General features: G+C 55.2%; 1 protein-coding gene across 7 annotated transcripts in view; it reads left to right on the top strand.

Moving 5' to 3' along the window:
* GAS7 (growth arrest specific 7) overlaps positions 1–24928 on the top strand; it is a 214082-nt gene that overhangs the window by 166169 nt on the left and 22985 nt on the right. For all 7 annotated transcript variants that reach the window (XM_042915461.1, XM_042915459.1, XM_042915464.1 and 4 more), the window contains exons 4-8: positions 1962–2047; positions 10575–10628; positions 17543–17632; positions 20613–20728; positions 23436–23510. In XM_042915461.1, coding sequence (XP_042771395.1) covers positions 1962–2047; positions 10575–10628; positions 17543–17632; positions 20613–20728; positions 23436–23510 — 421 coding nt within the window. The remainder of the gene's footprint in view (positions 1–1961; positions 2048–10574; positions 10629–17542; positions 17633–20612; positions 20729–23435; positions 23511–24928) is intronic.

Genomic DNA, 24928 nt, shown 5'->3' with positions numbered 1-24928 from the left:
CATTTACTTAAATTTCCAAGTGTTTGGGAATTGGAGGGATGGGGAATTTGATATTTGTTCTTTTGCTATTATCTTCTTTTACTGCTTTCTGGTCAAAGAATGTGGTCAACGTTCTTTATGCCTTTTGCGATTTACTGACACTTTATTTGTGGCTTAAATATGCCCAAATCATTTTTTTTTTAAGTTTCTGTGGCTTGTTGGCAAAAGACGGTACCTTTCTTTGTAGTGCATGATGTTTAACATCTAGTTGATTAAATTGCTGGGATAGCCTCACTTTTGCCCCTGCTCAGCTGCATACGGAAAGTGGTCCAGTTTTCCCCTGTTGTCTTTAGATGCCGCACCACGTGAGTTTTATCCATTTCAGTCCTGTGCTGTTTGATAAGTAATAGTTCTCAAATGTTATGCCTTCATCGTGGGTTATACTTATCAGGGTAGGGCCCTTCTCGGCATGGCTTATGCCAACTCGAGTGGATTCTCCTCGACGCCCCCCCAGCACCCTCCGATGCTCTTGGAAGCCCACCCCCTTAAGCTGGGGACTCATGGATAGCATCAGCATGTAACTACCTGCTGAGGGGCATGTGTGCAGACCAGGACTGTGGCTGGCCCAGCGGGTTAATTTGTTTCTTGCTTCCCCAAGCCACCTCCCTGGGGGCCACCTCCGTGCCCAGTTTTCGGGAGCCTTCCTGTGTCTGTGCCCAGCATTCTTCCAGGGGATCAGACCACCCTGCAGATCAGAGAGAAGCCTAGCTGCCCACGGGGGTCTGCCCAGTGGTCTGTGTTTCTGGTCGCAGGGGCTTATGGATTTGTTTGTTTGTTTCTTACTGCAAATGGTAGAGAATGGGAGGCATCCCCCAGCGTGAAAAGGTCCTGCTTGGGGGCAGCCTCCATCACCCCATTGCTTGCTTCCAGCAAATCAGTAGGTGTCAGTGGCTTTCAGCCAGTCTCTCTCTTGCTTTTGGACACATTCCAGGGCTCTCTCCATAAGAAGCACGTGTTGGACCCCACGTTGTAGGTCTTTGGTTCGACCCGCATGGTGGATATGTTGTTCCAAGCCCAGGGCATAAGGGAGGCACGCTTCTCTGGTCTCCAGAGGTCACACAGGCTTGGGGTTCAGGGTGACTGGATTCGGGAACAGGAAAGCAGTGACCTGCTGTCTCTCCATCTATACCCCTCTCTCCTTTTCATAAGTTCCTCCATAACTCACAGCTCCTTTTGGCAAATACTGTCTCATTTGATTTTCTTTTTTAAAAACTATTTTGAAAATGTTTATTCATTTTTGAGAGAGAGAGAGACAGAGCACGAGCGGGGGAGGGGCAGAGAAAGAGGGAGACATAGAATCGGAAGCAGGCTCCAGGCTCCGAGCTGTCAGCCCGGAGCCCCACGTGGGGCTCGAACCCACGAACCGCGAGATCATGACCTGAGCCGAAGTCGGCCGCCTAACCGACTGAGCCACCCAGGCGGCCCGTGTCTTGTGTGATTTTCATGCCAACAGGGTAGGTTTGGAGACTGGGGAGAATTGTCCCCATTTTCCAGATCCAGAAACTGAGGCTCACCGAGCTCAGTAACCTCCACGTAACCACAAACCGCAGGCAGGTAGTGGATGGGCCACCTGACTCTGTGGAAAGAGGCTGTACCCTTGACGGGCACCAGTGGCCGCAACTGATGTGGCACTTTCGGTGACGGCTGTTAGACTCTCGTGACCCCACCTCCCATTTCAGCACGTCCCCCTCTGGTTCAGGAAGAAACGTGGTTCCCCCAAGAGTTCCGCCATTGGGTGCTGGGGATTAGAGAGATGCGTGCCAGCCTTTTCTGGCTCCGTGAATACCGGTAAGATCCCGAGAGATGGTCCCAGCCGTGCGAGACGTCTCAGAGCCAGGCAGGAGAAGGGGCTGTGGTTACAGGCAGCCGGTGTTGCCCGCCTGTGGCCAGTGCAGCTTCTGAGCCGTGTTTCTCTCCCACAGTGAATGGATACCACGCGGCAGGGACCCCAGCGCACCCTCCCGAGACTGCCCACATGAGTGTCCGAAAATCCACCGGTGATTCCCAGGTAAGGGGTCCTGTGACGGGAGGTAGTGGGGGGGGGGGTCAGTCATGCAGGGCCAGGGGGCTGTCGTCAAGACGGTGCGTCCTGGGGGTCCGGGGGACGGCAGTGCAGGTCTGGTTGGTGTAGAAAACGGTTGGTGTATCTGGGTCGTTCCCACGTGCCATGATTGGAGGAAAGCGGGTGATTGTGCCTTGCTGGTTTTCTCTAGGACTTGCAGGTGGCTGGGGGGGCGGGGGGTGATTTTGGTGGATCATAGGGCACAGGGTTCCATTCTGCCGTCTGGATTCCTGTTACGTAGAGTCTAGGTTTCCATCGCTTTGCGAGTATGGATGGGGCCGGGCGATTTCCCTTCTTCTGTGCACCCCCTCCGCACTCCCACGTGAAATTTGTTCTCATAATAATCTAGCACAGAGACCACAGTAGGATGGGAGGACATGGGGGAAAGGCTTGAGATTCCCATCCTGGCTTCTCCATCACCACATCTGTTGGCACTTGTGCAGATACACATCTGTGCCTTTCCCGTGTCACAGGTGAGGCCACGGAGTCTTAGACCGCTCAGGTGACTCAGGCAGGTTCACACGGTTACCAAGCGATCAGACCGGACTCTGACGCCGAGCCCCGGGGTGCTCCTAGTTTGCGTTAAGCTGTGTCCGAGGAACGAAGGATCGGCGTGTTCTAGTCTGTCCGTAGGTTCTATCCAGAAGATGTTCTGAGTGAAGACCCCAGGGTCCACCAGTCCTTTCCAGGAGCTCCTCTGCCAGGCCCCAGGGGTGAAGATGGCAATGGTGATACTTATGTTGGCTGCTATGCGGGGTGACCGTGGCTGCTTATCCCCAACAGCAGGTGCCGTGTGCCCTTCAGAGCAAGGCCTTGTGATCTGTTGCTGAGCTCAGCCAAGCTGTGACACTTGGCAGTCACACAGACAGGAGTGTCCATTTTTGGAAACTTTGTTCTGTCGGGCCCAGGTTAATTCCGCTAACGCTCTGGGAAAGAAATCGGACGTCTGTGTGGGCCAAGGCATCTCCCCTGTTGACTGACTTCCTCATCACCCAGGCCTCTTGTTAAAAATGTAGGTTCTGGGGCGCCTGGGTGGCTCAGTCGACTTCGGCTCAGGTCATGATCTCGCGGTTCGTGGGTTCGAGCCCCGCTTCGGGCTCTGTGCTGATGTCTCGGAGCCTGCTTCGGATTCTGTGTCTCCCTCTCTCTCTCTGCCTCTCCCCGGCTCTCTCTCTCTCTCTCTCTCAAAAATGAATAAACATTTTTAAAAATGTAGATTCTGATTCAGAAGGTCTAGGAGGGACCCTGAGGTTCTGTGTTTCCAACCAGTCCCCGGATGATGCTGATGATGTAGGTCAGGGGACCGCGCCTTCAGCCACGAGGACCCGGGCACAGACGATAGGACACAGCATGCGAATGTAACCGCTTTGCTCCCCTGCTCATGGCACACGTCCCTCCCAGCCCTGGCACTGTGTGTTTTCTGTTGAGCCCCCAAACTGCCCCTGCCAATCTATGTGGGACGAACCTGACTTTTACTGCCCGCCTGCATGGTGATTTCTGAAGACGTCAGCCTAGGTCCTTCTCTGCTGTAACAGAACGGAAAAAGCTGGGTTGGCTTGGGTACGTCAAGAAGAATATTGGTAACACCCCCCCCCCCGCCGCCCCGTCATTCTTGCTTTTTTCTCTGATAGAACATAGTACCCCCCACCCCCAAATACAGTGACGTTACTACTAAACCTTTTTGTTTTTTAACGTATATGGATATGACCATCTCAGAAGCTGACTTTTGACCCAGGAATTTCCCCCTCCAGTCTCTGTGCTCGGAACACATCCAGGGATTCTGATTTATGTGCGAAGCATCATTTATGGCACTACCCGTGTTGGGCCCAACCTAACTATCTAACAACACGGGACGGGTAAAATGGATTTTGGCACTGAATATCCATCCAGCCTGCTATATATCATGCAGACACGAGAAAGCCGTTTTCTGAAGAATATATAATGATTCAGGGAAATGCAGAGAGAACATGATAGTTTGGGGAGGGGGGGAAGCATGCGCACCTCTCAAAAATAAATACTAAAAAAAAATTTTTTTTTAAAGGGGCCCCTGGGTGTCTGTCGGTTAAGTGTCCAACTTCAGCTCCGGTCATGATCTCGCACTCACAAGTCCGAGCTCCGTGCCGACAGCTCGGAGCCTAGAGCCTGCTTGGGATTCACTCCCTCTCTCTCTGCCCCTCCCCCGCTTGCACATGCACACACATGCTGTCTCTCGAAATAAAGAAAGTTAAAAAAAAAAAAAAAAAGAAAAGAAAAAGAATTGTCCAGTTAGAAAACACACATGGTGTTGAGGTTGAGAAACCTTGGCCTAAGGTACTTTTTGTTTCCTCTGCACTTTGCAGTATTTTTCGCATTGCCTGGAATGAGTACGTTTTACTTTAATGGAAGGCAGACACAGTGAGCAGTGGTAGAGACAAGGTTCTGGTCCCTGGGGACGCAGAGCAGGCCAGCTCTGGAGACCCAGGCCTGGACAGGCCGTGACTGCTGAGGGGCAGGTGGAAATTGAGTGTATATTCTTTTTGGATGGTAACGTTGAGCGTTGATGTGTCATCAAAGTAACAAAAATAGGGGCGCCTGGGTGGCTCAGTCGGTTAAGCGTCTGACTCCATTTTGGCTCGGGTCATGATCTCATTGTTTGTGAGATCGAGTCCCGTGGAGGGCTCTGCACTGACTGCACAGAGCGCTTGGGATTCTCTCTGTCCCTCTCTCTCTGCCCCTCCGCCCTCCCACCCTCAAAAATGTTAAAAAAAAAAAATGTCTTTAAGTAACAAAAATAAATAACACAGTGCGTGGAGAGAGCAAATACGCAGTGGTTCACCGCTTCCCACGACTGGAATGTAGCATGTTGGGTTTTTTTTTTTAGGCAGTGGAAGGATTCTGGAAGGCGCTGGTTTCCCACAAAGGTGCTTGGGGCCAATCACAGAAAGAGGATGAGTTTTATTGTTTACAGAGCCAGCAAGCTATCCCCAAAGTAAACAGGGCGCTCTTTGACATGCAAAGTATTACTCACGCTATCCCTGTGAATTATAATGAACAGCAATTAGGACTTTGTAATACCTGGAGAGTGAATGAATGAGCAAAGAAACACCTGGCCGGTGGAGATACAGGGTAGGGGGCTGGGCCAAGCAGCTTGCCCAGGGTTTGCTCAAAGCCCTCTATGGGTTTTTTTTCTTTCTTTTTTTTTTTTTTTTTTTTTTTTTTTTCTGTTCTCTGCTCCTCCTTAAGCAGGCTCATCAGGGAGATTAAAATGTTGGGGGTGGGGAGTACATACCTGATCTTCCCGGGCCACCAGGAATGTGTCCCCCACCGTGCCCCCGTCGTGGACAGGACTGATGCAGGCTGGGTGCCTGTCTGGTCCTCCCCAAGTCCTGGGAGACCAGATGGCCGGGCACAGGTGGTGGTGGCCTGGCGCCACCTAGTGGAAGTTTTCCAGCCTGCAGCCTTGGGGTGGGTTGCCGGGGTATTGGATAAATGGGGTCCACCTGATTGCGAGGCTGGGGTGTCAGAGGCTGATAGTCTTACTGGCCTTTGTTGGAAGCACATCCTGGTCTGTCCCCTCCCTGCCCGCCTGTGATGGGCTCCCTCTCAGATCCCTGTGCAGGTGGGGTGGGGGTCACACAAGGGATCTGCCCCTGGAGCCCAGGCCCTTTGGTGGCCAAAGTTGTTCTGGCTTCCCATGAGCATCCCCCAGGAAGACCCAGGAGAGGGGACCAAAGGCTTGGAAACTGAAGGGTCCCACCGGAGAAGGGAGTTTGAGGTAGACTCCTCTACCCGGTGGGGCTTCCCTTGAGCCCAGCAACACATGTTGCATTGAGTGTCTCCTTCTTGGCCAGGCATTGACTCACAGGCACATAGCCCAGCCCCTGCCTTGCTGGAGAAGGCACGAGATAAACAAGTGTTTCGTGTCAGCAGTGGTACGGGCTGGAGGGAAGTGTGTGTCCCTGGGACCCGGCCGGTGGCGGTCAGTGATGGCAGAAACGTCAGTGATGGGCTTTGTAGGAAAAGGTGCGTAAGCTAGGACTAGACAGATGAGTGAGGGTTTAGCCTGGCACAGGGTGGTGGTGAGAACAGCCTTCCAGGCGGAGGGAACAGCACATGTGGATAGCCGGAAGGGGAAGGAGGGCAGTGGTTTCAGAGAATCCACAGCGGCCGAGTGGGGCTGTGGTTTACAGGCTCAGCAGGTGTCAGGAGGGCGGAAGGTGGGGCCGGCCGAGTCTGCACAGGTCTACTGTGAGGGGCTTGGGTTTTATTCTGATGGTACAGGGAAGCCATCGAGAGGCTTCATTCTGGATCCTGCCTGCCGAGGAGGTAGGGCTGGCAGACGGGGTCAGAAGACGTGCAAAGCCTGGGTTTGCTCGGCACTTGTGAATGTACAATGCAGTCCACCCAGCTCTACCTTTGTGGGTGACCACCCTTGTGGGTCCTCACCGCATGGTAACAGCAGAGTGGCCTGAGCCAGAGAGGAGGAAACCAGGCTGGGGAGGGACTCTTAAAAAAGGAGGGAAACTTTCCAGAATCCTAAGCAAAGTACATTTAAAAACAAACAAACTTTTACTGGAGTGCCTGGGTGGCTCAGTCGGTTAGGCATCCATCCCTTGATTTCGGCTCAGGTCATGATCTCGCGGTTCGCGGGCACTGAGCGTGCTTGGGATTCTCTGTCTGTCTGTCTCTCTCTGCCCCTCCCCTGATCTCTCTCTCAAAATAAATAAACTTTAAAAAAAAATAGATAAATAAACTTTTGTTATGGACACTGGCAACATCCCGAGTCTAAAGTCCATTCCACTTTTACAGGTGGATACATTGGTTGCTGTATCTTTTTACTCCCTTCCTCTCTCTCCGGAGATGTAATTCATCCAGTCATTTACAACGTACAGTGTTGCACGACCATCAGTAACACTCCATTTTAGAGCACTTTGATCACCCTGGAAAGAATCCCCAAAAGTCTTGGGCACCCACTAATCTGCTTTCTGCCTGTCTCCGTAGGTGAGCCTCTTTCTTCTGGACATTTCATAGAAGTGAAATGGCACCATGCAGGGCCTCCGTGTGTCTGGCTTCTTTCACTTACAACAATGTTTCAAGGCCTGCAAATGTTGCAAACGGAGTGACACTGTGTTCCTTTCCCCGGGGCCACGTAGTATCCCATCCTGTGGACTTACCATTTTATCTCATCTATGGCTTTAGCTCCTTTTAATCTAGACTGTATTTTCCCCACACATTTGTTCTTTCTGTCTTGCTCCACGGTGGCTGTTTGTGGGAAGAGCCCAGGTCAGTTGCAGAGTGACCCTGATGCATTATCTACTTCTTTTCTTCTGGTTAGATTCAGGGTTAGTAGTTTTGGCAAAGATTTCTACCTCCTGGGGCTTCTCAGGTTAGCACCCCTCCAGCGATGCTGAGTTTGAGCTCCCGGTTAATGCGATGGCCCCTTTGCAAGGGCGCATTTTCCCTTTCTGATTAGCCAGTAATCTGGGGGTGGGGGGACGGTAAGGGTGATACTGTTCCTCAGTGCTTCAGCATCCTTGGTGACTGTGGCCTGGATCCGTTTTGACTTTGGGGTTTGCAAGTGGTAATTTTCTGATTCCTTAACCATTTTTAGGGGCATTCTTCCATAAAGAAATACCGCATACACCCCCCGCCCCCTTTGCTGCCTTTTAAGTTACTCGTTTTCGGTCATTATTCACAATCATGCCCAAATTGTCCCAAATTTGGCTTGTTGGACCCTCTCTCTGCTGGCGCCTGTGTCCTTTGGTGAGACCACATTGTTCTTTGCCCTGTTTCTTACCTCCCAGAACAATTGAATGTGCCAGATCTGTCTGGCATCTGGAATGAGCCATTTCTCCAAGGGACTCGTTTCCTTTTAGTATGGAATAGTATTTAGAAGCCAGCTTCTGGCTAGTAGGTGTTCTCTCTGTGATGGAGGTGTAATTCCTTCTGGGCCCTTTTGTGAAGTGCTACAGGTGTGTGTGTGTGGATGTGTGTGATATGTGGATGTGTGTACACGTATGTATATATAGTGCGTGTATATGATGCATGTGTATGTAGGTGATGTTGGGACAGTAGGCACAGACCACTGGCAGCAAGGACAGAGCCTGAGCTGCCTGGAAGGGCTTGGCATCACCCTGCTCAGCCCTGGCTGATTCTGAGCATCCAGGAGGGCAGAGAGGGCGGGGAAGGGGGGGCAGAGGACCCCTCCCGCCCATCGTCAATGCCATTACTTGCACTCCTGTCCTGGCCCCAGTTACAGGGAGGAGGGCCACCTCTGTGTCCGGCTCCATTCCACAGAGCCTTGGACAAGGTGGTCCCCAGGTCAGTGAGTGTGGATGATGATCTTTCTTGACCCCTGTGGAGCCACCTGGAAAACAAGAGATTGTCCCTGGTCTCAAAAGTGGGGAGCCGGCAGAATATCGAGAAAAGCGAGATTCAGCCACAGGCTCCAGTTTCACTTGCCTTGTGACCCTAGACAAATGAGTTCGTTTGCGCAAGCCTCAGTATCCCCATCTGTGCAATGGAGGCGGTGCCTCTGAATTCGCGGAGTCTGGGAGGATTACGCCGGTTTGAGTATGTCTGATGCCTAGGCTGGTGTCTTCCTCCTTCTGAGAGTCTCCCCCCTCGTCCCCGTCGTCAGCATCGATACGGAGACTGGTTGCTAGTGCATTAGCTGACATCCTGGTGGGCGAGAGCTCAGAGCGTGGTGGCAATGTGTGTCGAGGGTGGGGAGAGTCCGTGCTGGAGTGTCCCCTTCCCCTTTCCCCTCCCCGGCATGGATTTGTTTGGCCAGTGCCTCTGCGTGGATGAACCTGCGAGAGACCCCCGCACCTGCCACAGGATAGTGGCACTCGAGCTCCAGCCACGTGGCCTCGGTCTTCCTCCCAATTTGGGCACATGCCCTGGGCGACCACTGATAGCTCGAGACGATTCGGGGGAGGTCGTGCTTCGTTGCTCTGGTGGAAGCTGTGGTTGGTCACACGCTTGAGCCGGTGCGGCTGCCATAGTAAGGGAGCCTGGGTGAATGACACCACGTAGATCAGTGTGTCCCCAAGGGAGGCCCCCGGACTCTGCTTCAGAGGCGCTCGCCCACCTGATTGCTGCCGGCTCAGCTCCGGGGGGTGCGGCCAGGACCCAATTTGGGGCCAATGCCTGTTAATTCTGATGCCCTCCAAAGCTTGTGGACCATCGATAGCAACGGGTGAAATCGAGGCTCAGAGAAGGCCCGTGGCTTGGCAGGGTGTCCAGACTACTGAGTTTATTTCCTTGCCTGGGACATGACCGATCTATAGAGTTCTTTTAGCTGGACGGTCAGAGGGCATCTGCTTCCATTAACGGACTTCCCTTACCAGCCCAGGTCGATCTGGACGGGAGTAAAGGAATGAGGGAACCACAAACAGGGACTCAGTCAAGCTCCCTGTTTTGTGTGGTGAGCAGCTGAGATCCTGAGGCAGCACTGACTCCTACCCCTGCCCCTCCCCACCCCACCGATGCTCATCTTTGCCGGTGGTCTGGGCTTTGCTGGCCCGGGATGGGGGGCTGCTGGTTCCCTGAGGCTGGATGGAGGGACCTCTCTCTCTGAGCCTTTTCTAGGAAATGTCAACAACCACGTCCTTAAGTTTCACTAGAGAAAGAAGGCCGTGGGTCCCACGTCATGCGTGTACCCCACGCACCGTGTGGCTCAGGACAGTCTGGGACCCTGTTGACTCGTTAATGTAACTGCTGATTGTGGGGCAGTGACGACCCAGGATCGACCTGCCCCCTTTAGGCTCCTGTGACCCATGTAGTGTTTTCAGCTTAGGAATCCTTAATTTTCTGCACTAGGACCGGGGCAAGATGTGGGGACCTGGGGACGGAGGCATTTGGGACCCTAGTTTGCTTGCAGGCAACAGGAAAACATAAAAAGGCAATCCAGAGCCTGAATGAATAAGAGCCTCAACTCGCCTCTGCCGAGAAATCCCTTCTGCCTCCCTCCCACGTCACGGAGGTGGCCGAGCCCGCCCCCCCTCACCCCGCCAGCCATGCACGTTCCGCGGCTTGAGGATTGGACATGTCCGACCCTGGGGATTCGGAATAAGAAGTCATGGAGGTGGTGGCCTGCTTTAACTCTCTGTTCTCGGGTGGCTTCTGCGGGTTCAGGCAGCAGGCGGACCGGTCTGCCAGCAGAGGGCAGCTGAGGGGTTAACTGCCCGAATCAGGAACTGGGAGAAGAGGAGGGAGACCTGGTTTGGAGCTGTGCGGGAGGCTTCCTCCTGTTTGCCTTCAAAGCAGGGGGGCCCCCCGGAGCAGTGTGGGGTCCGGGCCACCCCTGCCTGCCCTCTTCCAGAACATGGTGACTTAAGGGTTAATGGCAGCTTGAGCATCCGCCCCCCCCCCCAACTTCCCCAGCAAGGGGCCTCCACTCATCCCCCCTGCCTTCGGGGAGCCCGAACAGAAAGCGCAAACGTCCAGGATGGAGAACAGCTTTGATGATGTTTCTTGCCTCTCTCCCCAGAACCTGGGATCCTCGTCACCAGGCAAAAAGCAGAGCAAGGAGAACACCATCACGGTAAGTGACGCCCCGCTGGGTGCTGCTCCCAGGTTGGGCAGGTTGGGCGAGCTCTGGGGCTTGCTGCCATGCTGGGTGGTTGCCATGGCAATGTGGACCGCTGAGCTGAGCGGAAGCCCAGCCTGGAAACTGGGGAGTTCCAGAGCTTGGATGTAGCCGAAATGCCCCCTGCCCTCCACCCCGCCCCCCACCCCCGCCCTCCACCCGGACCCTTCTGTTGATTTCCCTCCGGATGACTGAGGATGACCGACCGAGTGCAGACATGGTGGGATCGATGCAGAAGCCGTGGCAGGCGGGGAGGGGGGGGGGCGGTGGTTGGAAGGGGGGTGGGCCATACTCCGCCTAAGCGACATGACATGTAAATTACACCCACTGGGGCTTGCTTTCACGCAGGGTGACTTCTAGAAGGTACCAAAGTTAAAAAACAAGAGAAAGCACCCTAAGAATAGAGTTCCTGACGGGAGCAGGCGGCTCCTGCCTGGGGTGGCCAGACCGCCTCCTGGGGCTCTTGCAGAAGCCCGCCAAGCTCCCACGTGCAGGCTGAGGAGGGCACCCCTCTACACACACACACACACACACACCAGCCGCATGTTGGGGGCAGATGCATCGTCCGGCTGCTCAGACAGCCAAGGGCTCGGAGACGTGAGAAGTGTGGTCCTGGGTTTGCTGTTTGGACACAGGGGCCCCGGAGCCGGGAATGGGGACCTGCTCTCCCGGGCTCCATCTGGCACAGGCAGCTCTGAGCCGTTCTGACCACCCCCACGGAGATGACCCCGACAGTGGGTATGCCTCCCCTGGCTGGTGGAGGCTGCAAATCCTGCTTTGGAGGAAAGAGGTTTGCATGCACAACGACACCAGGAGCAGCAGTCCCTGCCACTTTGGTGTGCACTTATTATGCACCAGTAGTGTTCCGAGCGGCTCATTTCCCTCTCCGCTCACCGTGTGAGGGGGAGGGGACAGAACCAGTGTTGTGAACAAGGGGTCTGAAGCCAGAGGGTCCGTTACAGCACCTGCGAGCTGCACGGCAGCCCGGGACAAGTGTCTCTGCCCCTTTGGGTCTCAGTGTCCACGTCTGTACAATGGGGAGATGGTGGGTGTCTGTGCCTTGGGGATCGTGTGCGGACTAAATGAGTCTGTACACAGAAAGCACTTAGAACAGAGCTTGTAGTCAGTGCTCTGTGTCCAGTCGCCTTCTCGACCCGGTTTACAGATGAGGAAACTGAGGCACACAGCCACATACCTCTCCCGGCTGGGAAGCATTGGGATTCGAGACCTGTGCTGTCACCTCCTGAGAGCGGGGCCTGAGTCCAGGGCAGACCTCCTGAGGGCATCTTCCTGCCACTTTAGGGTGCCATCAACTGCCCCAGAGCAAGGCAGAAGCCCCTAAAGTTCCCTGAAACGGGGAAAGAGGAAGAAGAAGGCGGGGAGCGTATGTGGGAATTGTAGAAGAAAAGTCCGAAGCAGAAATGGAAAGCGGAAAGCAGTTGCCGGGAAGGGGGAGACAGTCTCAGGCCCCAGGGTGGGGCCCCCGTCACCCACCTGCTGTGCCTTGCCTTTGAGCCTTTGAGCCGGAGCTTGGGGCATCCTCTGAGCGCCCTGGGCCTCGCCCCAGGGTCTCCTCTCCAGCACACCTTGTTCACCGGCCCTCCCATCCCGGTGTCTTCCCTCCTCCTTCCACTGACCTACATCGGTGCCTCTCTGAGCTAGCCTGCAAAGTGCAGTCGGCCGCCACAGCCTCCGGGGAGCTTACTTAAAACGCGGGGTTCCTCGAAGGATTCCTGGACCTACGACCTGGTTGGTCTGGGACCCCAGCCGGAGTCTGCCAGTTTTTGCTGGAGAACCTGAGGATGGGAGGGATTAGCCAGAGGGTGCAGAGCAGCTCCCCGGTCTTGGGGCTGGGTCTGCCGGCTGCATGCCCCCAGGTGTCCAGATGGGTGAAGGCCTGTGTGCCTCACCTCTACCCTGTCCCTACAGCACTCGCTCCCTCCCTGCCCCGTCCCCAGCCCTTCCTCTGGGCTCTGATCCTCCAGAGCTCATGGGTTTCCAGGGAGGAGACCCCACAGGGCCACTGGGACGGGGTGGGGCAGGGGGTACGGCCCAGCTCCCGGGGTGCAGGAAACCCCTCCTGGTGAGTGGGGACGACGGGGTGAGCAGTCTCCCACCCTGCCACCCTGTCGGGGTGCAGATCCCGTGGAGCAGACGCTTAGAGCGATTCACCCGGATGCTTGCTGGGCAGCAAAGGGTTGTGCGTCCGGGTCCTGGTCCGGGTCTGCGTCTTCGTGGGGGCTGCGGAGCCAGGATTGAGCTCCATTCTGAGATTCCAGCCTCCCCCTCCCGCTGGTGGCCCGGAGCACGCTTTGGGCAGGGCCAGCTGTGGACCGGATCGCTTGATGAGGAATGACAAGCACTAAGGGCAGCTCGCAGCCCTGGGCACAAGCACGATGTGTCAGAATCTAGACGATTCCAGAGAAGATGACAATTACACAGCCACACTCCCGTCCTGGAAGGAAGGTTCTGGGGACTCCTGTGGTCCTCAGCCTCCGCTTCCTGATGTGACCCGGCGGGCGCCCTGGAACCCTGGGTGGGAGCCCGAGGGCGGGAGGTGAACCCTCCGGGTCGCTTCTTCTCTGCTCCCGCAGACCTCGGCTCTGACTTTCCCCCCTTCCACGCCCTCCCAGATCAGCCTCCCTCCAGAAGCACAGTCAGAGCCAGCTGCCCAGATAGGTGGGCGAGGGACCGTGGCCTCTGCCCTCCAGCACAGCCTCCGCATGGGGCCGGGACTGGGGGCCGCGGGTGATGCGCTCAGGGACCCCCCGCATCGGGGCCCGGGCGCGGGTCGAACCTGTGCTCAGCAGGGAGGGGAGGGGCTTACTCCATTTATCTGAGGGTTGGAGAAAACGGGGTTGGTGTCAGCTTAAAGATGCTGCAGGTCGAGGATGGTGATTTCAGGAGGAGCGAGGGTGGGAGTGTGGCTCCCAGAACTTCTCGCAAACAGTATTCATGGAGAGGCAGACCCCCGCTCCTCTGTGTTGAGCAACCTTCCTGCCTGAGCCCCTGCCTTGGATAGGAGCGTAGAAGGCAGTGCGACTAAAGTGGAAAGCCAGACTGTCTGACTTCAGACCGCGACTGCACTGTTAGTTACACACAAGCTGTGTGATCTTGCATAACTTACCTAACCTCTCTGTGCCTTCGTTTCCTGCTCTGTAGCATGGGGATAATAATAGCACCCGCCTTCCAGGGTTGGCATGACGACTGAGTGAGGCGATAGGTGTAAAACAGAACGAGTTACTAGCTCTTAGCAGGGGATGGTTCCTTAGGACGCCCCACCCCCCACCCCGCGCCCCGTGTCTGCTGGGAGGAAGACGATCCGTGGAGCTCTGGGGGTGCCCGGGAGGCCTTGGGAGGAGGGCTGGTCCCTGGGGAGCCTCCCTGGTGGCCAGGGTGGGTGTTCTCCCTCCAGTGCCCCCCCTCTGCCGCGGCCAGTGTGTGCACCCCGCGAGTAGCCCAGTCAGGTCACTGTGCTTCAGGGCACTTTCCGGGCTCCCGTGCCTGCAGGGTGCCCCTCCGGCCTCAGTTTTGACTGCTCCCTGCCTCCCCAACTGTGGGGCGCATCCTGAGACCTCGGGCCTTCCCCCCCTCTACAACTCTCTGTACCTCCCACCCCCTGTCTGCCAAACCCTAACCCTCTCATTACCTAAATCTCTCTCTCTCTGATTCCTCCCCCAGTCCCTCGCCCTTCCCGCAGTCCCAGCACCCATGTTTAAGCCCAGTGGTATATTTATCCCAAAGTGCTGCCATTACTTTGTCACTTGTGTGCCTTCCTCGTGAGGCTGTAAGACCGTTGAGGACAGAGAGCATTCTGTCTGTCTCTGGCCCTTGAGTCATTGCACCAAGAAACCCTTCCTGAGCTCCCATCGGGGGCTGTGCTTGCCAGGCAATAGGGAAACAGCAGGGAAAGGGGCTCCCTCCCCTCCTGGGGCAGACTGTCTGGCAAGAAAAGAGATGCTAATTAAGCAGTCATGAGAAGTGTAATTACAAATGCGTGTGTGCAAAGGGCTGGAAGGATCTAGCAGGGTCTGTGGGTCCAAGTAGCCACTCAGCAGATATTTGCATGGGAAATGGACGAGCAAGGGGTCCACCGAATGAACGGCTCTGGGTGGAGGCCTTGAGCTCTGTGGTCCGCCCAGCTCTGATTCGGATTCTTGCTTTCTGTGATTCTCGGGTTTTCTTCTTGCAAAAATGAGGCCCGTGTTACCCAGCTGGCGGGGTTGCTGGGATGACGACCTGGGAGTGAATGCATGCAAGGCCCCTGGTGGGGTGTCCGAGTGAGGGCTGTCCTCTGATTCCGCCCCCCCCCCCACCCGGGGGGTGGAGGGGGGTGTTAACAGCTGCCTCCTGGGGCAGTGGTTGGGGGGAGGGAGGCCGGCAGGGTGCAGTTCTCCAGTCGCCCACCAGGAGGCGCAGGGCTCTGTGAGCATTGGGGAAATGCATCCCCCCCCCCCCCCCCAACCCGGGACAGCCTGTCCCCAACCAGTCTGTCCAAGGACCTGTGTCCTCACCGAGTGGTAAGGGCAACAACAGGGATGAGCCCCTACCCTCCCCTCCTGTCTCCCCCAGCCCAGACAGCTCCCTTTCAGTGGTTGTGATGGGGCCACGTGTGGGACACCTTGCCTCTAGACGCCGACAGGACACCCTAGAAGACACTTGTGTCCACCATGCCCCCCTCCCCTCCTGGTTCCGTGATCCTTAAGGCCCAGTCTAATGTCACAGTTAATTTGCCATTAGATTTGTTTGAAATTTTCACGGACCACATTATTAAGCAAGACAAAGATGCCTCGCGATCGCTGTTATCTTTGGACACAGGAGTAGCCAGAACATGAAATAAGGAACACGTGAAGCTTTGCAATTCAGCCCTCGTTTCCACGATTCAACGGGAGATGCCTATGGCGGTGGGTCATTGAAGCCCCTGAAGGAGACTCCCCTCTGGACACGCCTTGAGCGGCAGCCTGGAGAGAGGGTGTGGGGAGACCGTTGTCTGCTGTGGGGATTGAGAGGTGGCCCTCCCTCACCGCCCACAGCAGGCTCCTGCAGGCCAGGACACCTTGGGGCGGAAATTCCCCACCCCAGGGGGTCCCTCGCACCTACACTTTGACCTTGGTGGAAATCCGTGCTCCCTGTTTCTGGGGTTCTCTGGGTCATTCCTGCCACTCCGTCTTTTCCTTCAGAGTGGGAATCTCGGCCCTTCCTTCCACCAGATGTCAGGGTCCGGGAGGAGGGGGCTCCTGTCCTCGGCTGGGACTCCTCCCCTGCTCTCCTCCCGAGACTACAAGGAAGACCTGTGCCCCTGGCAGCAGAGGGTGGGGGCCCCGAACCCCAGGACACGGCTGGGGGGCCCGTGAGCCCGACTCAGCTGGCAGAGGAATTTGGTCTTCCTTATTAGCATCTTTAACTTTGAATCGTTTGCCACCTCTCCTCAAGGCCGAGGTTGCTCGCCCCCCCCTCCCCTCTGCCCCCACGCTGCAGTTTCTGACCAACTGGCTCCTGTACCTTGTTTGTTTGCATGGCTGCTTGGCTTTGGAGTTGGTGGCCTCTCTCCAGAACCCCTGGGGTTTTCTTTTTCTTTTAATTTTTTTAAAGTTTACTTATTTATTTTGAGAGCGAAAGAAAGAGAGAGAGAGAGAGACAGAGAATGTTAGCAGGGCAGGGGCAGAGAGAGAGGGAGAGAGAGAATCCCAAGCAGGCTCCGTGCTGTCAGCGTAGACCCTGACATGGGGCTCGAACTCACGAACCGGGAGATATGACCTGAGCCGGCACCAAGAGTCAGACACTTAAGCGACTGAGCCTCCCCCAAGCGACCCCAGGACCCCTGGGTTTTCTGCACAGCTCTTGCCTTGATCATCAGACGGCCCCCAACGCAGCAGCTCCAGGCTCTGTGGTGAGAGTTAAAGTCTGCAGGGTGAGGCTCTGTGGCTCCCACAAAGGACACAAGCGAGCAGGTTCCACAGGAGCGGATCCCGGGCTGGAAACAGGCCCAGCAAAAGCAGTGGTAAAACCACTTCCCCCTGGCGGGCAAGCTTGGGCAGGAAATGTGTGAGACGGGTCCCAGGAATGTCTGCACTGCCCTCTCCTGGGCGAGGGCCAGCCCCGAGCACACATCCTGGACCATCTTTTCAGACGCTTTTTGTTCGTAGAATAAATATTGTGAAATGAGACGCACAAGGTAACCTGTCGCCCTGACCCTCAACCACAGAATTCCTTTCTCTGGAAGCAAACGATGTTATCGGCTTCCAGAAGTATTCCGTACGTAAATAACCAAATCTGTGCGTATTTTCTCTCTCTCTCTCTCTTGTTTTTTTTTTCCTATGCAAATGGTAGCATACTCTTAAGTACCGTTTTGCAGCTCATGTTTTTCTTCCCCACTTAATAATATGACCCGGCACAACATCTGTAGCCGCACGTTAGAACTTTCTCCCCGTGTCCTCTGCTCTCGATGCACACCCCACAGATGCCCCTCTGCCCCAAGCTTTGTGTAGCTCTTCCCCTGCTGGAGGACAGTGGAGTTGTGTTTTTGCTGCTACAAACCTGTGTGCTGGCAGACAAGAGGGTTTAGACACACGCGATCCATCCGTAGGGGGTGGTCTTTGACGAACAAGTCGCCGGGTCAGAGGCTCACGCTGTGTGTGGTTTTGGTGGATGCTGTTACTATACTGCCTTCCAGAGAGTTCCGGCCGATTCCAGCCCCTCTGGGGGCGTGGGTGTCCTTTGCCCCTCATTCGAAAAACACGTGCCTCCCAGGATTGCCACGCACGCTCTGTCGAGCGGGCGCTGAACGGAGGCCTCTGTAATGCTGTGTCCCAGGCGCAAAGCCTTCCCGTCCAGGCAAGTCACTTCCTGCCTTGTCCTGTGCCCTACAGATAAACTGCGTGACGTTTCCTCATCCGGACACGATGCCAGAGCAGCAACTGCTGAAACCTACAGAGTGGAGCTATTGTGACTACTTCTGGGTAAGTGGTGCCTCGGTTTCCCCTGCTCTGTGACCGCCCCTCTCCCCCCCCACCCCCCACCAAAGGATCAGGAGTGGACAGCCGGAAGGGGCATGAGGGGCCTCGAGCTCAAAGAAGAAGGGTCCTCTCTTTAGGTCTCAACAGGAGATTTAGCATCCGAGGCAGGAATTTAAGCCCCTCTTGGGAGTCCAGATGATTCCGTAAATCTCAGAGAATCCACAGGATTTTCCTTCAGGGCCACGTGGAAGGAAACAAACCCCTGGACAGAATGCAGATAAGCCCGAGGGTCACTCCTTTGCTGCTCCGTAAGGGCAGGGGACTGGAAGCACCTTCAGTGGAGGGATCTGCTCTCACGACTTGGTGGGGCACGCTTGAAGGGGACACCTTGGACAAACGCTTTACCTCTTTGGGCCTCCCTGCTTCCATCAGTGATGAGGTTGGGGGCAGGGATCGGTAGAGAGTTCACCTTCAGTAACTGTGGTTCTGGAACTTGCTGCATCCTCTTTACTGAGTGCAGAGTTTCAGTTTTGCAAGATTAAAAAAAAAAAAAGGTTCTGGAGAAGGACACTGATGATGGTTGCATATGACCAGGGACTTATTACCACCGGGTGGCACCCTTAACAGTGGGTAAGGTGGTGAATTTTATGCTAAGTGTGTTTTCCCACAATTAAATAAATACCTTTTGACAAATGCACGTCCCACCTGCTCAGAAACTCTGGGAATAGCTGTTGCCATTTGCATCTGAAAATCAGCAATGACTTTCACACCGAGAGGGCCTCATTCTGGATTCACATAGTGGTGATGGGTGCACGACCTTGGGAACATATTAAAAAACCACGGAATCGTACACTTTGGGGGAAAAAAAAGGTGCAGAGACCCCGAGGAACAATAAACAAACAGAATACCGTGCAGAATGGATTACTGCCCTTTTTTCAGATTTGCTGATAACCAAGAACTAGACAAAAGCACTTCTGTTCTGTTAATAAGTTACTTGCACTCTCGAAGACACCCAGTGAGTCGTCTTGGCCCAGCTGTGTTTCTTCCAGATGCTGGGGGTGCGTGCAGGGGCAGCAGACATCGTGGGGAGGGCTCCGTGGGGCATCAGAGGCCTGGGGGGGGTGGGGCTCAGAGGTGACTCACGGTGAGCAGGGGACAGAGTGTTCGAGACTCCTTAGGCGCCGGGAGCCCGGCGGTTTTTATTCCAACTGCTTTCGGAAGACGTTGGGGGGCTGCGTGGTCTGGTTTAGAAGCATCGCTCGGGAAGGACTGTGAGTGGGCAAGGGCAGGGGTCAGCGGCAGGTGCGGGAGCCCCGGGGGCATGAGGACAAGTGGCTGAGTTTATGGACGCCAGCCCTAAAGAGGGACGCGGGAAGCAGAGCATTCAGGGGAGACCCTAGGAGCCGGAGGTCAGCCTGCGTGGGGTACCATGTGGGGGCCTCAGGGAGCCCTGGGGAGCCAGAGGGGAGTGTGTGAACCTACCCCTGGCCAGCATCCAAGAGCAAAAGTTGCGTGTTCTCATCCTCTTCAGGCTCTGCTGGGACTCTGTTCCTTACTCCAGGGCTTTCTTTCTCCAACCATCATCTCTCCCTCTAACGGAAATCTCCCTGCTGTGAACGGGCGCTAAAGCCCCCCTCTCCTGGCCGGTTTTCCCGAGTGTGGATGGATCGCTCGGCACACCCACCTTATGTGGGAGGCACACGGAGGCCTGGTATTTGGGGGGGATTTTTCTTTTCCTTTTTCTTTAATCATTAAGTTTATTTATTTACTTTGAGAGAAAGCGTGCGTACATGTGTGAGCGGGGGAGGGGCAGAGAGCGAGAGGGAGAGAGAGAATCCCAAGCAGGCTCTGTGCTCCAGCCCACGAACCCCGAGATCGTGACCCGAGCCGAAATCAAGAGTCAGATGCTCAGCTGACTCAGCCACCCAGGCGCCCCTCTTTTGCTTCTTTATCAGGGTGTAGCATTCATACCGCGAAGTGCTCGAATCTTAAACATACCTGGAGAAGGGGCGCCTGGGGAGTTGAGCGTCTGACTTCGGCTCAGGTCATGATCTCACAGTTTGTGGGTTCGAGCCCCCGTGTCAGGCTCTGTGCTGCCAGCTCGGAGCCTGGAGCCTGCTTCAGATTCTGTGTCTCCCTCTCTTTGCCCCGCCCCCCACCCCGCTCCTACTCTCTCTTTGAAAAATAAATAAACATTAAAAAAAGCAAACAAACCTGACATACCTGGAGGAGCTTTTAAATGGTCAGAGCCACCCTGCTGTGATGTGGTGCGTTTTGTGTGGTAGTGATCTCCCTGTCACAAGAGGTATTAGCAATGTGGCCCAGAATGCTTCAGTTGAGGATGGGAGAATCCCGCATTGGGAGAGAGTTCTAGGGGAGGGGGCGTCCGTAAGCTTTTCGAGTTCTTGACGATGGGAGGTGGGGTCTCTCCAGGCATCACCCCCCCCTTTCTGAAATGCCCTTCCCCTAAAACGTCTGCTCTGGACTGGGTGTTGTATGGAAACCAATTTGACAATAAATTTCATATTAAAAAGAAAAAACAAAATAAACATTTAAAAAAGAAAAAAAAAGTCTGCTCTGGAAGGGATCTTAGAGATGCAACCCAGTCCTATTGCAAAGTTAAGGGTGTGGGTTGCAGGGGACAGAGCCCAGGATTGGAAAGGCCTGGCCGTGTCACCTGGTGGCTGAGCTGAGACAAGGACCAGGTCTTTAGGAACTTGGGACACGGTCCTCATCGATGCACCTGTCTGATATCAAAGGATGTGTTTTTCGCTCCCTCCATGAAGTACCAAAGCACTGAAGTCTGGATTCCTGGTGGGGAAAGGCTGTTAACAGCGGAGGACACAGGTTTAGGCAGGGCCCAAGAAGTTTCTTGGGCTAAGGTCTGCTTGCCACGCACACCCGGTCCCTTCCGGGGCTCCCTTCCCTGCACCCGGGACACCCTTGTCACCTAAGCTCTCTCGTGCTTCTGTATCCTTTTTAGGCTGATAAGAAGGACCCCCAAGGCAACGGCACCATGGCTGGGTTTGAACTGCTCCTTCAGAAACAACTAAAGGGCAAACAGATGCAGAAGGAAATGTCAGAATTCATCCGGGAGAGGTGAGACCCGGGCCCCTCCCAGCTCCCGGGACCAGTCCCAGCGCCACCTCGGCCCCTGAGCCCCAGGTCGGTGGCTGGCAGCTGGGATGCGTCCTGCCCGCCCAGCACCGGGCGCGGTCAGCACCAAGGGGAGCCAGAGGCCCTCGCTGCGGCTCTTGGGACACCTATAGCTTGCATGGCTTTGGCCCGTGTGGGGTTTTTCAGGTTTGGACTGTGAACATTTTTCGTTTTTGTTTTTGAGTTGGTAGATTTTACGTTACAAGCTGGCTCTCTGGCTTGTCTGGAGAAGGCAGAAAGGTCTGGTCTGCTGGAATCTTCCTTCCCCACGACGTCTGCACATAGACCGCTGGGCCCCTGTACTGACCTGCGTGGCCCTCATTTGACGCTCTGTCCCTATCATAATGAGAAAGGAGAATGTTCCCTTGTTATTTCATCCTCGAACCAAAGCTGTGTCCCAGACCTGGGCAGATAGAACCCGTTCCCCCATCCCTTTCGGGGGGGGCGGGGGCTCAGTCCGACGAAAGAGTCAGGTGGGGTCGTTATGACAGGTGTAGGGATTATAATAGTGGTTTTGCTGAAGGATGGTTTGTGTGAACAGAAATGAGGAAACGATAAATTCAGCCAGGACAGATTATAAGAAGTTCCTTCTCCACCTCCTGCCTTTTCAGTTCCTCCAAGGTCTGAGCACCCACTCACATGCACACGAGTTTCCATCTGGACTTTCCAGGGCACGCTGGAAATACTTACAATAAATAGCAATGTATTTTTAAAAATCTTTCTTAATTATAGTAATCATTTAATAATCATTTTTGGGCATTTTAAAACACCTCTTTTCCTTCCGAGGTATGCTTTCGATTTGTTTCATCAAATCTTTGGGGTTTTTTTGTTTTTGTTTTGTTTTATTTAATTTGTTTTTTGAGACAGAGAGAGACAGAGCATGAGCATGGGAGGGGCAGAGAGAGAGAGAGGGAGACACAGAATCCGAAGCAGGCTCCAGGCTCCGAGCTGTCAACACAGAGCCTGACGCGGGGCTTGAACTCACAGACTATAAGATCATGACCTGAGCTGAAGTCGGATGCTTAACCGACTGAGCCACCCAGGCGCCCCTCAAATCTTTGTTTTATGACCCATGAAGCTGGTAGGGAATGAGCAGAGCTCATAGCTCAGATGCGAAGAAACAATGGTATAAAATACAGGAAAAGGCCAGGCACCTGGTGACTCAGGTGGCAAAGCACCTGACTTTGGCTCAGGTCACGATCTCATGGTCTGTGAGTTCGAGCCCCATGTCGGGCTCTGGGCTGACAGCTCGGAGCCCGGAGCCTGCTTCGGATTCTGTGTCTCCCTCTCTCTCTCTCTGCCCCTCCCCCACTCATGCTCTGTCTCTCTCTGTCTCTCAAAAAATGAATAAACATTAAAAAGAAAATTAAAAAAAAACACCACCACTGTGTTGACAGATAAGCGGGATCTGCCCTTTGAGAACACTCTGGTCTTCCGCGAGGAGTGCAGACTTTTCTCGGCCCGCCGGGGTCTGCTAGGGAGACAAGCGAGAGTGGAGGTGCCCGGGTAGAGCGTGCTGGGCCGGGTGGTTTGCCGTGGCCGCGGCCTGGGGCGGATGGGCGGGTGGAGCCGGGGCCCCTGCCTGGTGTGTGCCATTGACCTCGAGGAATCTTTGGAGTCGTGAAGCTAGGAGTGTGCCGTGGTCAGATCTGCTTTCGAGAGAGATGTGTTGACCGCCGGCTGGGGGCTGCAGACCGGCCCCCCGCCCCGGGTCACCCTGGGGAGGGCAGAGCGAAGGCTAGGAAGTGACAGACCAGGAGACAGACTCCAGCCGGCCCCCGGAGGCGGCCGGAGGTGGAGGTGAGAGCAGAGCCGGGAGGGGAGGAACATGGCTGTGGGTCTCTCAGGCCAAAGCAGAAAAGGATTCTTGCTCAGAATGATGCCACGGGGCTCAGTCAGGCCCCCCGTTTCCACATCGCCACACCCTTGGGCCATCAGCTTTGAAGCCTCTGGGAACGAGTGCCCCAGCCCCTCAGAGCATCTCCGGGGCCTTCCTGTTTGCCCTGCGACGGGCCTGGGGCTTCTGAGTGGTGGCCCCTGTCCCCACACGGCCCAGAGGACCACTCAGGCGGTGAACAGTGCCTTTGACGACACTTTAACGCCATGTGCCAGATAATACGGAACACCCCCCAGAGAGTTGCCTTGAAAGTGTGTCAAGGGCCCGCCCTGCTGAAAGCAAAAACCAAGGCAACTTCCCTCTCTAGGGAACTGGAATCAGCCACATGCTCTGGGCACTGCCTGGTTTCCATGGAAATCCCTGTGCCCTGCAGCTTGACAGTTAGAGGCACTGGGGGCTGGACGGGAGGTGAGGACCACCGGGCATGCCTGTGGGCATCACAAGTTACATTCACCCATCTGAAGGCCTCCCGAGTGCCCAGCCCCGGGTTGGGAGCTGTGTGAACGACAGCCCAGCAGACAGCTGGGAACATCCCATTTCACAGAAGAAGAGACAGAGGTTCAGAGAAGTTCGTTCCTTCAGCAGATAGTTGGGGAACCCCTGCCGTGTGTCAGCGGAGGGACAAGAGCCCCGAACTGTCAGAGCGTCTGGTCTAGGGGGTTCCTTTACAGAGTTCACAAGCGGCCGGTCAGCGGGTCAGACCCGCAGTCTCGCACTGGGGAGCTGACGTGTTGGGTTTTCTCCGTTTTGCAGGATAAAGATTGAAGAGGAGTATGCGAAGAACTTAGCTAAGCTCTCTCAGAACTCCTTGGCTGCACAGGAGGAAGGGTGAGTGGGGAGGGACAGGGGGCAGGAAGTCGGGGGTGGATTCCTCTTTGCATCGCTGATCGCTGCCGTGGCCTCCCCTAAATGGGGAAGTCTGCCAGGCCTGGCTCAGGCCGGGCACCTGCGACCCCCGGTGTGCACATCCATACTTAGGATGGGCCCTTCCACACTCCCCCGTGACCGAGGGCCTCCCACCAGATGCTGGAGTATATCAGCACCCCCTTGCCCCCGAATCGAATCCCCTGTCTCTGAGGACAGGCTGAGAAGAAACTGGGGGTGGGGGTGGGGAGACGATTCTGTACCCGGCCCCATTGGTTAGAGTTCTCTCTGGCCGGCTCCCCTCCCTCTCCAGTTTTGACAGTCCTGCCCTCCCTGGGTGGGGCCTGGGCTGGGGGAGGCTCACCCACACCCTCCAGGCCCCAGAAGCGTCCCTCCTGAAGGAAGAGAGTAGTCTACTCTGCGTGTCCCTTAACAAAGAGTTTCAGCCCGCGGGTGGGAACGTGAAACGGTGCAGCCGCCATGGAAAACTGGTAGCGCCTCAAAATACTGAACAGAATGGCCCCATGACCCGGCAGTTGCACTCATGGGTTTATACCCAATAGAACTGGAAACAGATCCTCAAGACGAATCTGTGTATATGTGCGTGTCCGTACATATGGACGGATCCGTACGTGGACGGATTAGCACATCGGGTACATCCCCGTTGCATATATGGATAAGTGATGGAATGTTATTTAGCCACAGGAAGGGATCAAGTCCTGATCTGTGTGCTGCCTCGTGGATGAACCTGAAAAACATTATCCTCAGTGGAAGAAGCTAGACAAAAAGGTTGCATGTTGTAGGATTCTGTTTATGTGAAATGTCCAGAATAGGGACATCCACAGAGACAGAAGGAACGTGGCTGGTTGCCAGGGAGTCCCTGTTTAATGGGTATGGGTTTGGGTTTTTTTTTTAACTTTTTAAATGTCTACTTTTGAGAGACAGAGCACGCGATTGGGGGAGGGGCAGGCAGCGAGGGTGACACAGAATCAGAAGCAGGCTCCAGGCTCTGAGCCATCAGCACAGAGCCCGACGCGGGGCTCGAACTCACGGACTGTGAGATCATGACCTGAGCCAAAGTCGGATGGTTAACCGACTGAGCCCCCCCAGACCCCCCAGGTACGGGGTTTCTTTTTGGGGTGTGCATTCATTTGCTTGGACTGCTCTCCCAGAATACCAGAGACCTGGCGGCTTAAACAATAGAAATTTAATTTACTGTGGTTCTGGAGGCTGGGAAGTCCAAGATCAGGGTGCCAGCAGCTTTGGTGAGACCTCTCCTCTAGAGTTCTAAGTACAGCCTTTTCTGGGTGTTGGGGCTCTCTGGTGACTCTTCCTACAAGGACAGGAACCCAACTGGGCCAGGGCCCGACCCCTTATGACCT

Source organism: Panthera leo, chromosome E1 (assembly GCF_018350215.1).
Source record: "Panthera leo isolate Ple1 chromosome E1, P.leo_Ple1_pat1.1, whole genome shotgun sequence".
NCBI classification, from domain to species: Eukaryota; Metazoa; Chordata; class Mammalia; order Carnivora; family Felidae; genus Panthera; species Panthera leo.
The sequence above is the reverse complement of the archived record's forward strand: the minus strand, read 5'-3'. Positions and strand labels throughout refer to the sequence as shown.